This window comes from Podarcis erhardii (genome assembly GCF_964252035.2).
Source record: "Podarcis erhardii genome assembly, chromosome: 5".
NCBI lineage: Eukaryota > Metazoa > Chordata > Lepidosauria > Squamata > Lacertidae > Podarcis > Podarcis erhardii.
Genome location: NC_138509.1, coordinates 23,545,406 through 23,560,034, shown reverse-complemented (window position 1 = coordinate 23,560,034; position 14,629 = coordinate 23,545,406). Strand labels below are relative to the sequence as shown.

The 14,629-nt window shown below is 40.9% G+C and overlaps 1 protein-coding gene across 1 annotated transcript in view; it reads right to left on the bottom strand.

Moving 5' to 3' along the window:
- The window catches only part of GLUD1 (glutamate dehydrogenase 1), a 35,001-nt gene extending 20,372 nt beyond the window's left edge, over positions 1-14,629 (bottom strand). The window contains exons 1-2 of the mRNA XM_081861187.1: positions 13,825-14,629; positions 837-917 (exon numbers count right to left, since the gene is read on the bottom strand). Of these exons, the coding sequence (XP_081717313.1) occupies positions 837-917; positions 13,825-14,614 (871 nt within the window). The 5' untranslated portion in view covers positions 14,615-14,629. The remainder of the gene's footprint in view (positions 1-836; positions 918-13,824) is intronic.

Sequence of the window (14,629 nt, the reverse complement as noted above, 5' to 3'; positions counted from 1 at the left end):
GAATCACAAAAATATGGAGATAAATCATAGAAACTGAAGAATTTTGCCAAGCCCAAATTCCCACATTTCGAAGCTGGGAAAGAAAGCAGGGGAAAGACTATAGGACCCTGAGGTATAATCCTAATCCCTCTTTAAGAAGAGAACACCTAAACTAGCCTATGTGTGTGTTTTAAAACAATGAATTAAGTCTGACTTATGAATTAGTGGGGCTTAACAGGCAGCTTTGGCACCATATAAATTGTAGGTTGATTTGGTGTGTTCCCAAATCCTGTTAATCAGTAAATATGGTTATTCCCCATATAAACCCTCTCCACTCTCAACACATCCCACTAATTTAGCCGTGTTAGAAAGTTCACAAAAGTTACTAACTGGCAAAGAATGTTTACTAGACTGCTGGGATACGGCAGAGAAGGGATGAGTTCTGTCATTCCTGCAGCAGTTATATTTCTAGGTTGGGTGTGAAGGTGGCTTTTCTTCTCTGGCAGTCAGCTTGGTTTCCATGCTGGGCACAGAAGAGGGTTGAAGTGACCCATATTCTCTCCACAAACCAATTTCCCTAGCTGCATGCAACATGGCTAACAGGCAAGTGCTTAAATAAAGGCTATGCTAATTCAATGCTAAACCTAAATTTCTTCTCATTTTAAGCAGATAACTGCTTCACTGAAACATCAAATGAAGAACAGTTGGAATTAAATATTTTATATATAATAAATACGTAAGTAGCCCATCTCATATTCTAATGTAATGCTTGAGATTTAAGTTTGACATGGCATCAAGATTCTTAAATATTATTGGCAATGACTGAACGTACATGGACCTTTACAAACATCACTTACCCACTACGGCACATTTGTATGTCATTAGAGAAGCCAAAGCTTTCACTTCATCGACACTCACTTCTGTACTGTACCGAATACCTGTAAGGAAAACAATAAGCCAACTTAAGTTTTCATAGTCAAGTAGAAACAAGCCTCAAAGGCTAAGAATTAAGTGCCATTTGCACAAGAAGCATTGCAAAAGAATCATTGTGAAAAAGTCCCACACAAGCAATTTTTCAGTTCTTTGGAGACAGACAAAAAACACCCCAAATTTGTATGCAGCAAAGGTATCCAAGAACTAAAATACTGCGTACTTTGGGTCTATGGACCACAATAAAGCTGTGTGTGGATTCAAGGACTAAAACTGAATACCCTTCCTTGATTAGTAGCAATTAATAAATATGCCAAGAAGCTTACTGACACAGTCTGTCCTGAATGTTTGTGCTACCCACTCTAAGGAAGTTTTTAATGTTTGACTGTTTAGAGTATTTTGCTAGATGCTGCCCAGAGTGGCTGAGCAACCCAGTTAGATGGGCAGCATGTAAGTAATAAAATTATTATTATTGGTTAACACCCCTGCAATTCTGGCATTGTTTTGCAGTGTTACAGGCAAAGAACTGGTATACTCCAATTCTAGCCCTTATGCACTGGAGCAAAATGCTGTCTTCACATTTGGTTGTTAGTGTGTGGTTTGGAAATTACTACCATATGCAGGAAGCTGTTCCTCAAGAGGCTAGTTTTGGTTGCTTGGAATACCTGAAGCCACAATATGAATAATTTCCACTTTAAAGAAAAAGAATTCTCCCCCTTCATTTTGATATTACAGTGACTTAACAAAATCTAAAAACTTAACAAAATTTATTATCCTTTGCCTTTTGTGAAAGGGGCTGAGCAATGACCTATGAATTACTTCCTCTTGATATACACTTGCTCTGGGAGAAACAAACAATTGGAAGGTGTCACTTTAGCCAATATATATATTTCTAGAGAAAGCCTACAAAGAAAGGTCAGCTAAATGAGGTTTCAATGCTGTACAAAAGTGGCTTCTAGAAACTCCATTTGTATTTAAGAAACACAAAATCAGCTCAAATGATTCCTCTTTCAATTCTGCATCTAGAAAGTAAACTAATTGTTTAACTATAATACATGAAAAATTAAGTGTTAAGACAGGACATGCTGCCTTTCTCAAGGAACTACTTGAACCATAAGTTGTGATGTTGTTGCCATTAAGAAAATATAAGTGCAGGACCATTGATAGTTGAGACAGTACAATGAAACAAGAGCCATCCACACTGTTCTGCATAGTTGCTGCATTCTGAATATGGGTATTCCCTTGACAACTCTGGTATCATTTGCTGGAGAAGAAATGTTTCAGTTTACATTCACCTTCATTTCTGAAGCCAAGCTAGTAACTGCATGTGGAGGAAAGAGATGAACCACTTTTTAATGATAACATGCCTGGAATGTACAAGGGCATACAGTATTGCAGTGTTTGTTCTAGCTGGAGTCAACATTTCATCATTCCAGTCTTTCGGAACCACATTAATCGGAGGCATGCCTGCTGTCTGCTAGCACGCTTAGGGTTGCCCAATCCCCTGAGCAAGGTAGCAAGTTCAGTAACTGTCACGACAAGTTCATTCCAGCAGTTAGAAATTTACCAAGTTAGATCCACAAGGCAGGTTTGGTTTTTTTTAACAGTGAGATACTGTATACCCTTAGAAAGCAAAAGCAGCAATTCAATACTTGAGAACCCAAACTACACAGTATATGCATTAGAATCATTCAATACCTAGGCACCCTAGATAAGGATATACATATTAATTTGAGTATTAATTTCAGTCTTAGTTTTCAGTCAACTTATTATTCTTTCCAGTTTGACTGGAACCAAAGACTAGGACCCAAAGAGCTCAAAAGACAGTTTCCAAGAGGTAGAACATTCACCCACCCCCAAACCCACATAAAAAAACTTTTCTAAACCTGCTGAACTAGTGCAAGCCTCTTGTATATGTAGCTCTCCTGAATCACAATTAAGGCTGGAATATTTCCAGCTGCTTGGTGCTAGAATCAAATGTTTAGTTGATAATCCTTTAAAGACCTGGGGGAGAAGATCCTTCAATTTCTTTGGTATTTAGACAACTTAATATCAGGGATTCTTCAGCATTGCTAGAGCCTATTAAAATTAATTCTCAAATAAGTATACAGTACTTACATGAACTATCTCATTTATTTAAATGACCAAACTTCAATAAATGAAGGAGTTTCATAAACTGCAATTTGAGACAAAATCCATTCAGCTTTGGACCATCTGCAATTAGGTGCACTACAGAATACGGAATCCAACTAATCTTCAATAGAATAAGACTGTATGTAATATCTCTCTGGCAGCCACGTTTGTTACACCCTACTATGGAACTGGAGCTAATTCAGCAATAGTAGGTTACAGATGTAGTGCATGAAGGTAAAGACCATTATTAGCAATTGTAGTCATATTCCCAAGTCAGTCATATTCCCAAGTGAATTTGACTAGTCCAGAGTGCAAGCAGCTTCTGTGCAATCAATTCCATCTCTAAGTAAAACAAATAAATTATTATTGAATATGATGCAGCTGTAGTGCATATAGCAAAAAGGGAAATGGACGATAAATAATACATTAATGAAATGGTGGGGCATTGATATGTAGGCGTTAAGTAGCCATATCTTTATGTTTAAAGTGCTGTGGATGTTTAAATATCAGCAAGTATAGACTTTACTGTACTTAAAAGAGCCTAGAAAACTGCTTCACGTATTCTGTGCAAGGAAGCTAGTTGCTCATAACTGCAATACCTCAAGGACCACCTCTTTCCATATGAACCTACCCTGAGATAATGTTCTGAAGCCCTTCTTCGTGTGCCTCCTCCTTGAGAGGTGTGGAGGGTGGCAACATGGGAACGGGCCTTTGTGGAATGCTCTCCCCAGGGAGGTTCGCTTGGTGCCTACATTACACACTTTTAGGTGCCAGGCAAAAACATTCCTCTTTAACCAGGCCCCTGGTTGATTTGTCATCCAATGCCCTTAAAAAAATGGGGGGGGGGGCATTATTTGGTTTCTGTTTTTATTACGATTATGTAGTCTACATTTTTATATTGCAATTTTATTTTGTGAATCACCCTGAGGCCTGTGGGCATAGAGTGGTATATAAATTATCATCATCATCACTGACCCATTCAACTCAGCTACTGAATAAGATTCCACAGCAAACTGCCACCCTCATAGATTGTAGTGGTACCAACTTGCTATGGCTTTTCCCAACTCCCATTTGAAGTACTACAGAAAACTGCACAGAAGTTTGACAAGAGACCATAATGGGCCACAAAGAACGTGTGCTCCAATGAGCAGCTTAGCTCTGCAATACCATCTCAAAGTACCTGCAAAATTATCACCTATAAGTCAAGCTGCGACTAGGGGAGACAGTGGTTCAAATAACCTCTCAGTCAAATCACTGGTGAAGGTATCAGTCTTTGTTCCCGATCAGCAAAGAAGGGAAATAACTATATTGTGTGTGTTTGGCAATGCATCTAGGTTTATCAACATGACATGTAATTTTAAACAGCCCAATCTGTTGCATCACCATACCAAAAAGGTTAAAATGTTGTATCTTGGCATTATCTGTTTGACGGAACACCAGAAGACTAAAAAGAAATAAGGCAGGAGGATCTTGTTACTGATAGCTCACTGATACTTTGTTTTTAACCAAGTAAGCTATGAAAATTACCCACTGTTTTATGAAGCTAAACAAAGAGCTCCATTGGAAAAGTGCTGAAGGGCAGGGTCAAGGCCCCTACATGGAAGTTACACAGCAAAGTTAACATTTCTTATTTGGTTGTGCACAATACTGTTATAACTCCTAAAACTCAAAGACGAGGAGACAAGATGCTTTTCTGTAAAAGACTTAAATGACTCATAGCTATGCAAAATACTTTCCACTTGAACCAGCAAAGAATCTTACTTGTTTAGGGATTTTCCTTCCCTGGCACACCCAAAAATGCAAGTTAACTTAGAAAGACATTGTGATTTATTAACAACTGATTCACCTCCTTTGCAATGGAACAGTAGTGAAAGTTACTCTGGAATCATCAGCAAACTTGAGAGCAACCCTGTGACTTCTGCTTATGAAAGGAAGAATAAACTATAGAGTTTTAAAATATATATTTCACATATTTTTCCCCTATGGTTGTCTCCATATCAACACACCCAAACTAGGTTAGCTACTCTCAAAAGAAAAAGTTTTTTTTTAAAGTAACATATATTGCTACATGCATCACAGACATAAGAAAGTAGAGAAAGAGGGATCATTTAAAAGGTAACCAAGTTTAAGTGACAATAAATGGCAATGATGGGGACATAATGGTGGCAGCAGGAGGCTCCATTAGCTAAAGTGGTGCTTCAGGTTAAGAACAGTTTCAGGTTAAGTACGGACCTCCAGAACAAATTAAGTACTTAACCTGAGGTACCACTGTATTTGGTTTCACTATACAACACCAAGCCACACTTGAGTGATCTGGATTTAATACTATTTAGACATTGCTAGATATATACACATTAGGTATTTTTTAGTAATAAAATATTAATTGAAAGGAAAAGTCAAGATGGTTGCATTGACAATAAGAACCTTCTAAGTATGAACACAGGACAAAACAATTTGTTTCTGCTTGTGGGATTTCTATAGGCATCTGGTTAGTGAGAACTAGATGTTGGACTAGTTGGGCTTTCAACCTGATCCAGCAGGGCCCTTCTGTTTATGTTTATGACATGAGCAAATGAAGTTGCCACCATACAAAGCCAGACTAATGCACCATCTAGCACAGCACTATCTACTCTAACTGGCAACAGCTCTTCAAGGTCTCCAAGATGAATCTTTCTTGAACTTGTTTTTTTCATACAGAAAGTCCCATGTACTCTATCACTGATTTATGACTCATGTTCCGTAAGTACTACGACCACTCATAACCATATGAAACTAATCGTATGAAGCTAACGGAGTGTCAGATCACTATTGCCCATTGCAGCAGCCTCTACACAGCCTTAGGGAAGGGACAGCCAACATCTTATTAGGCAACAGGTAGGCAAATACCCCACAGCACATAAGGACAAGTCGTGTCATCAATGAATTAAAGAATCACACTGGAGTCTGCCAATCTGAAATTGTCTGTTTCCCTATTATATACATTTTTTAAAAAACCTGTATAGTGCAATCTGAAGAGTACATGACTGCCAACATACACGGGCATCACTTTATTGAGGCCAAACTCAATTTAAGAATGGATGAGAAGGCAAAAAGTTCAGAATGCTGGGGTCCATACTAGAAATCTATAGGATTTAATTGTTGAGCAGGTTCATGGAAAGACAAACTACCTTTATATCAGTATTTCCAAATTTGTTTTGTTTTATGCACACTATAAAGAATATATGGTTCACTGAGTAAACAAACAGCTTTTGAGATTTAAATATCAGCAGTAATTCAAAAGGCAGCAAGTGATATAAAATTATGTACTTAGAAACAAGTAACCATTCACAGTTGCAGTTATTAATCTAGTATTGGTTAAAACTGCTACGACTTTAAATATATTACATACCGATATGCAAGGCTGACAGGATTTAAGATCCCCTGTTTGAACAGGATCTGAAGTCAATCATCTACTCTTGCTGACAAAAGAATCAGCACAGATTTGTTCATCACTATAGAATCAAGAGTTTACTTTCAGGTTCTGAATCTGTTGGTCTAACAAGCTTTTTATGAGACGTATAGACAGAGTCAGAAGTTTGTTGCACATTGCTAACTCCTACTTCCTGTAGTGGATACATTTAGTTCTCTAGGCAGCTGTCTATATGATTAACAAGAACAGCTGTAGTTTCCCGTTAAGCACCGCCTCGAAGCACGCAGTCAAACAGGCAAAGTGAGATCTTGGGAAATTTTTGCATTTCTTTATATAAATGATGACTTTTTATATAAATTATATTATTTGTATTAATGAATTACATTATGTGCCATGTGTTACATCAAACAGGATTTCTTTTATTAGTCACTTATATAAAAAAGAACCCAGCAGTTTCTATCTGCTTCCCACCACAAGTATGGTAGAGCAGGGTGTGTATATGTGAGAGGTTTTTTTTTGGGGGGGGGGGAGTCAGAACACCATGTTGCTTCAAACCACAAAATCACTAGGTGCATTACTATATCTCAGTATGCCAGCTCTGATATGGCAATGCTATCTACCTTACAGAGTTGTTTAGATTATTAAGATAACGTGTTAAAGTACGTTGATCACCATAGAAGAAAGGTTCTCAAATTGTGGTCTATGATGGGGGTAAGTGCTTTTAGACTAGGGACAAATTTATCCAATAAGCAAACAAGGCACTATAGCCCCCAGAGCAGGGGTCAGCAACCTTTTTCAGCCATGGACCAGTCCACCATCCCTCAGACCATGTGGTTGGAAAAGGAAAAAAAATGAACGAATTCCTATGCCCCACAAATAACCTAGAGATGCATTTTAAATAAAAGCACACATTCTACTCATGTAAAAACACGCTGCTTCCCGAACTGTCCGTGGGCCAGACCTAGAAGGCAATTGGGCCGCATCCAGACCACGGGCCTTAGGTTGCTTACCCCTCCCCTAGAGCTTATGATTTTCCTTTGATGCAGTTTACTACTTTCTGCCAAAAAAAAAAAAAAAATAAAGATTACCAGAAGGGGACCTTCTCAGCAGCTTGGTCCAAGTCCCGCACTGTAATTTTCATACTACAGCACTGGTTGTAATGAAGTTGGTATGAAAGAAAAATGTTTATAAAGTGGTCCACCAAGACGTTAACAACAAAAGAGAGCTTGAAAACTGCTTCCCTAGAAGCACTACATAAATACTCAGTATGAGCTCCTTAAAAGAGCCACAGTTCTATGGTAGATCACATGCTTTGCATGCAGAATGTTCCAAATTCAGTGGCCTTGAATCTCCAATTACAGGGCCTCAAGCAGCTGAAAAAACCTTTGTTTTTAGAAAAATTAACAAGTGAAGCACTCTAAATTTCACGGAACATCTGACATAATACCCTTAGTAAAGAATAAAAATAATTCAAAATCCTTTGACGGATTAACATTTCAATGTATGCAAACCTTTAAAAAAATCCACCACTTTTGACCTTTTGACTTTAATCTTCTGAGTATTTAACACTGATCCTGGTAAACAGCAGGTCTTATCTTTCAGCTTAGTAGTTGTTCCTTCCTAGATTAATGATTTCTTTCAGCTATGCTGACAGCAAACAGCCAAAGCCAAATTTTGTTTAGTATCCAAGCATCTACTTGAAGCTCAAACATTTACTTTATCCTATCTACCCCAAATGATCAAGCGTATTTTTTTAAAATCATAAGTAGGCCCCAATACTGGCGTTTCTAAGTAAATTTTCCTTAAATTATCAATGCTGTATCAAGAATCAGTATATGAACATCTGTCAGTACACAGCAGTGAAGTCATAAAAAGCTTTGCTTCTAGTTTTTCCAAGTACTAGGATATAACGGTCAGACTTCTGCAGTAAGGTGTCCAGGCAGGATGTGAACACCATCCCTAGCTGAACAGAGTGAGGATTTATTTGGGCATGGGTTTTTCTACTAGTAAACCCCACTCTATTATTTTTTCTTAAAAAGTAGCACTGATGTGGGGAAAGGGTCAGATATTCACAGCTGTCCCAAATCTCCCTGAATGCACACAAACTTTTGGAAGCCCCTAAAGGAACTGTCTGGATCCTATTAAAAAAGAGGTCTCCTCTGGGATGCAAGTTTTTATTTTTCTTGGAGTCAACCAGCAGCAACAAACTTTCATAGCAAGCCTATCAAAAGTATTAGATACTTCCCACTCTAGGGCACATTATGGACATCTGGAGCTTAGTTTACTAACTCGGAAAAACTACGCATCTCAAGAGGCAGCTGTATGGGTGGCACAAACTACAACTGGATTTGTGCTTTTTGTCATACTCACTACATAGATCACTATCCCACTCCTTCCATATACTTTTTAAATTTAAACTTACTAAGTTTTTAATAATTGCAAATAAATAACAAATGAAGCAGACAAAGAGTTGGAGGGAAAGGGAAAGAGAAAGAGCTAGGGGCATGACTGTTAAACTTACCTAGGGGATGTTATAAATTTGGTTACCACCTCCAGCAGTCACAACAAAGGTACATATATACAACATCACTACTTCTCAGCTGACTTTCTACCACTAATACTGTTTTCTCTACATAGAAAATGTTGAACTAATGCATGAAAATCATAGGAATTATGACTTCCCAACTCTGGGGAAACTTGAGTATGGAGCAGGTCACTAAAGTGTAAAATGGGGATTTGGGGATCTCAGTTGCATTTACACATAAGCCAATCCAACCTAACGGAGCTTCTCGTGCAATACTGTATGCTCTATTGGTAACTAGGTGCTATTCAATAAAACACTGATAAAAGTTAATATTGCAAAACTACTATGTCAGCAAGACATAGGAGCTGCAAGCAGAATAGAGCAGTTGCTTTGTGCATCTCTTAGGTTATCTTCACCATAGTATCTGGTCACTAAAGGATAAATCAGTTCCCTTCCAAAGGAGTAGTTATTTTACTCACTATTATTTGTAAAATCATGTGATGTTAACCAATTTTGGAAAAGATTTTACGTTAGATATGGTTTTGCTAGTATTTATATGCTGTATTATAGGTTTTCCTTTCCATTTGTTATTCAGATTTACTGAGCATTTATCTGGATGTTTCAATTTCTTTTGTAAACTCCACTGTCTGAAGAATAAACATACATACTGTTCTGCATTACCAAACTTAAGAGCATGATTTTGGCATACCAAACAGCTCTTGTACTTACATCTGAGGCTGATACAGCCACTGAAGATTAAGCAAAAATCACAGGAGCTTCAAGGAGGACAATCCCAATAAATAACCAGCTTCTTTGAAACTTTGTACACTAAGTTCCTCTACTCCACAAAGGATCTTTTTATAAAACTCAACAGGAAAGAAGTCTGTGGTGAGCTTCTGCAAGAATCTGGAGGAAGTTCAGTTGTCATAGGGCTGAGATGAGGAAAAATGTTGAAATGATTTTCTTTCGGAACAAGAGATTAAATTCTCTGATTGCCAAAATGCACCTTAACAACCTTTGTACCAATGTAACCTCATCAGGAGCACAGAATACCATAGAAAGGTTACAGATAGGTAGCTGTGTTGGTCTGCCATAGTCAAAACAAAATAAAAAAAATCCTTCCAGTAGCACCTTAAAGACCAACTAAGTTAGTTCTTGGTATGAGCTTTCGTGTGCATGTATCTGAAGAAGTGTGCATGCACACGAAAGCTCATACCAAGAACTAACTTAGTTGATCTTTAAGGTGCTACTGGAAGGAATTTTTTTATTGTTTTTACCATAGAAAGGAGCTTTTTAGAGTTCTTAAGTTTTTGCAGGATTTGCCATTAGGCAACTGACTGCCACATGAATTATGGTCTAATCTGCCCCCCACCCCAATTATGTTTTTCTAGTTACAGCAGCCCAAATATCTATTTTTTTTTATTAAAGTAGTTTCAGTACTGGGCAGACACGTTTAAACCTCTCCACAAAGCCTCCTCAGGAGGATGCAAATTGTCCCCTTTCTGATCCTTGGCTTCCTCAGCTAATCTGCATGGAACATATGAGATGTCACAAGAATAAGCCATGCTGAAAGTCTTACTTCTGAGTAAACATGTATATGATTGCATTATAGTTCTTCTACCCTGATCACACAAGCAAGCAGACAAAAAAATTAAAAGGCACTTATTTAACTTAATGATAAATGCCAAAGCTCTACTCCTCTGTCTTCTATGAGCGTATGTTCTCATGTGTGGAGTGAGGCACCTAATACTGAATAATCCCTACAGGATTACTCAACAGTTTGCCTTTGGAAACAGTATTTCCTCCTCCATTCCCAAAGAAATTAAGTGTTGCCTCCCAAGGCACAAACAATTACTTCCATCTTACATACCCTTAAGGCACATTTACTCCCAGCGTCATGGATATAGATATGGTGCTGGAGTATGTAAATCATAGACGAGTTCTTCTGCAGGAGAGACTGCCTACTATACAGCATATGACTACTCCCAAAGGAGCAATTTTTAAATAGTAATTACTTAAATTATATAGGTGGTATGGAAACAATTATGGAAAAGCACATCAGAATTCTACACTTTATGTAGTTAGCAAACTAGAAAACAATTTTTGTAAGAAGTGTAGGAAAGAAGACCAGTGTTAGAAACTGAGATATGAAAGCTAGGAGCTAAATGGCACCTTAAACCTAGGTTATGGGCGCAACAACAGAATATCTAAGCGTGCTTTTTTTGTAACAAGAATACAAAGCTGAAAATGAATGAACTGCAGCTAAAATATTATGTTCATTTTTCACATAGCCTATTCCAGGTGTTGGCAACCTAAGGCCCATGGGCCACAAGTGGCCCATGGGGGTTGTTTAACTGGCCCACAAGCCACCCCCAAACTGAGCCGCCCGCTCGGCAAGTCCCCACACGCAGCACTAAACCAGCACAGCACGGGGCAGGAACATGCTTCCGCCGCACCAAAAATTGCATCTGCGCATGTGCAGATGCCGAAAATTGCGTCTGCGCAGATGCCGGAAAATACATTTGCGCAGACACAGGACACCATGGGCACTGGCGCTCACACGATCCGGCCCACGGAGGGATCTTGGCTGGAGTGTACCGGCTCAAGCGAAGTAAACCTTGCTGACCCCTGGTCTAGTTTTTCTCCTGCCAACCTCCCTAATATTCTAAAGAGGGTCTTTTCTCCAGTCTTCAGAGTAGTTGGAAGTGGGGAGGCAGAATAAGGTCCTCCTTTCCTCCCAGTTTTAATCTGAAATCTTTGGTGTAGTACTGCGCCCAGAATTCAGAAACTGCTCAGGGTAATTAAACTGTAGGAAAATGAGCCTAGAACAAGAGTTTCAAAACTGGAGAAGGTACTTACTCTTGGTATGTACTATTACAGCAAAGCTGAATTTCTCAGCTTTTTAATGGGATTTTTTTTTATATTTCCTGCCTTCCCTGCCCACTGAGGATTTCTCCAAATATTCTTAACTATTTTTTTGTGGTGGGTGCCATTTCTCTTCCACAATACCCCGAAACAGTGCAGGATCCAAGGCACTGTGGAAAATAGGAACATAGGAAGCTGCCTTATAGAGCTAGTGGCTCTCCAGGATTTCAGGTAGAAGTTTCTCCCAACCCTATTTTGAAATGCCTGGGTTTGAACCTAGGACCTTCTGCTTGCGATGCAGATTCCCTTCATAATGCCAGTGATGCCAACATGGCAGCCAGGCTAGCCACACATTTGCCTGCACAAAATAGTTAGTTGCCATGTATTTTATTCTTTGCATGTGTGAAACTGCCTGGTTGGCAGAAATTTAGCAGGCGAGCTTTTCACATCTTTGTTCTGTGCCAACTTCACCAGTTAAGAGATTGCTCCCACTTTCACTTCCAACTCATGATGACTTATGCAAGTCATTTCTTTAGAATGAGAGAATCTGATACACAAAACCACACACACCTCACCAGGTGACCATGGGTCAGTCTCTCTCATCCTAAACTACTTCAAGATACCGTTACAAAGCTAAAAATAAGTGGAATCCCCGATCACATACATCACAGGAAGGTACGTTACATACAAATTCAGTACTATGATACTTCCTGTTAACAACTATACTTTCTAATGGAGTCATCCCAGGTACAATAATTGTGATAAATTAAGTGCTGAGCACGTATGTGCAAGTGACCTAATCCAAGGAGCCTCATCTTATATGCAGGTTTACTCCAAAGCTCTTTTGGGTTACATGGGACTTACTCCTGAGTAAACAGGCACAAAACTAATCTCTTTTTAAGCTGTTGAAACCACAATAGTCATATGAGAAGGGAAAGCTCTCAAGGGGGCAATGACTACATTACAGCCAACCCACTCAGCAGCCCTGTTTACTTCAGTAGCAAAGTACATGGTGTACACACACCCAATGCAAATGGTAACTCCAGACTACATTGGTGGGTAAGATGGTAGGAAGGCATTTACTTTGCTAAAGTTACTGATGAGGAAAACTCAGATTTGGGCTACCCCCTTCAGTGGTCCACTGCTGCAAAAAAAAAAAAAGAAGAAGAAGAAGAAGAAGCTAAGAGTCATGCGCCACTTCAAAGACTGAACTTTCCAAGCTACAATGGATACTGTTATTTTGGCTGGGACACAGAATACAGCGCTAGTTATCTTGGCTGGAACTATGCTGTTTCCCATTCATTATGACTCAGGGTCCCCCCCTCTCTTGTTTTCTTTGGTTTTAATGAACAGGCTTTGAAATGGCCCTTCTTTTTTTTGCATTGGAGCTCAGGTAGAGCCATTCAGAGAGGGAGGCGGATCAATCAACTAGGGAGGAAGAAAACCAAGCAGCTTGGCGAGGTGGTTTTTATTATTTATACATAATTATGATTATAATACATTATTATTTATTTACTCAGTTTTGCTGAAACTTATTAACTTAAAACATCAAGCATTTAAAACTTCCCTATACAGTACACTACCTTTTATTCCAATGAGCTCAATGTGGTGTGCACGGTTCCTCTCCTTCCAACAACCCTGTGAGGTAGGACTCGCTGTTAAAACCGTGTTTGTGGAAGACAATCTTACTCGGCTAAGAGTGATCCCCAAAGAAGCAGCTAAACTCAAGGCCACCCAGCGAGCTTCCTGGCTCATTCAAACTCTGGTCCCCCAGGCCAGATTACAGCACACTGCTGGCGTTTCCCAAACTTAGGTTCTCGGCTCTTGTCGGACTACAACTCCCATCATCCCTATAGCTAGCAGGACCAGTGGTCAGGGACGATGGGAGTTGTAGTCCGACAAGAACCCAAGTTTTGAGAAAACATGACGCCGCGCACGGAAATAAGCGGAGGAGGAGGTGGGTATTCGGGGAGGCGAGGCTCACCTCCCTTGCAGGGGGTGCGGTGCTGGCTGTGCTGCGCCCGGTAGCCCTCGACCACCTCCCACTCGCCGTTTTCCCGCTTGATGGGGAAGGAGACGCTGAGCACGTGGTTGCAGGGCTTGATGATGCGCAGGATGCCGCGGACGCGGTGCCGCTTCTCCTCGGGGCTCTCGCGGGTGCGCAGCCCTTCCACCAGCTTGTCCTCCACGATGCCGGCGCCCCGGTCGAAGAAGCCCTCCACCATCTTGAAGAAGTTGGGGTCGTCCTCCGACGCCGACACCGCTTGGCTGTATTGGCGGCGCCCGCCGCCGTCCCGACTCGCCGTCGCCGTCGCCCTCCTCCTCCCCGGACCGCTCCCCGCCAGCAGGGCAGCCGCGCACGGCTCCGCGCCGGACAGCGCCGGCGAGCCCGCGGCGCGGACGGGCGCCAGGAGCTCCCCGAGGCAGCGGTACATGGTAGCGGCGGCGAAAAGGGGCTCGTGGGGCGGAGGGGGGGGCGGCCGGCGGTTTACCTCAGCGGCGGCGAAAGGGCAAGGGAGACGCTGGGCTGGCGCTTGCCGCTCTGAGAGGAGGGAAAACTGAAGGGCGTCGACGCGGCAGGGCGGGGGAAAAGGGGTGGGAGGAGCAAAGGGAGGAGGAGGAGGAGGAGGAGGGAAGCTGCTGCCCAATGGCTCGACAACAAGGGCAAGCGGGCCCCCGCCGCTGCCTTTAAATGGGCCCCTCCGCAGGAGGCAAACAGGGGGCGGGCCCAAAAGGTGGGGAAGGGAAGGGGTCGTGGTAATACCTCCTCCCATTGCGCAGGCGCACCC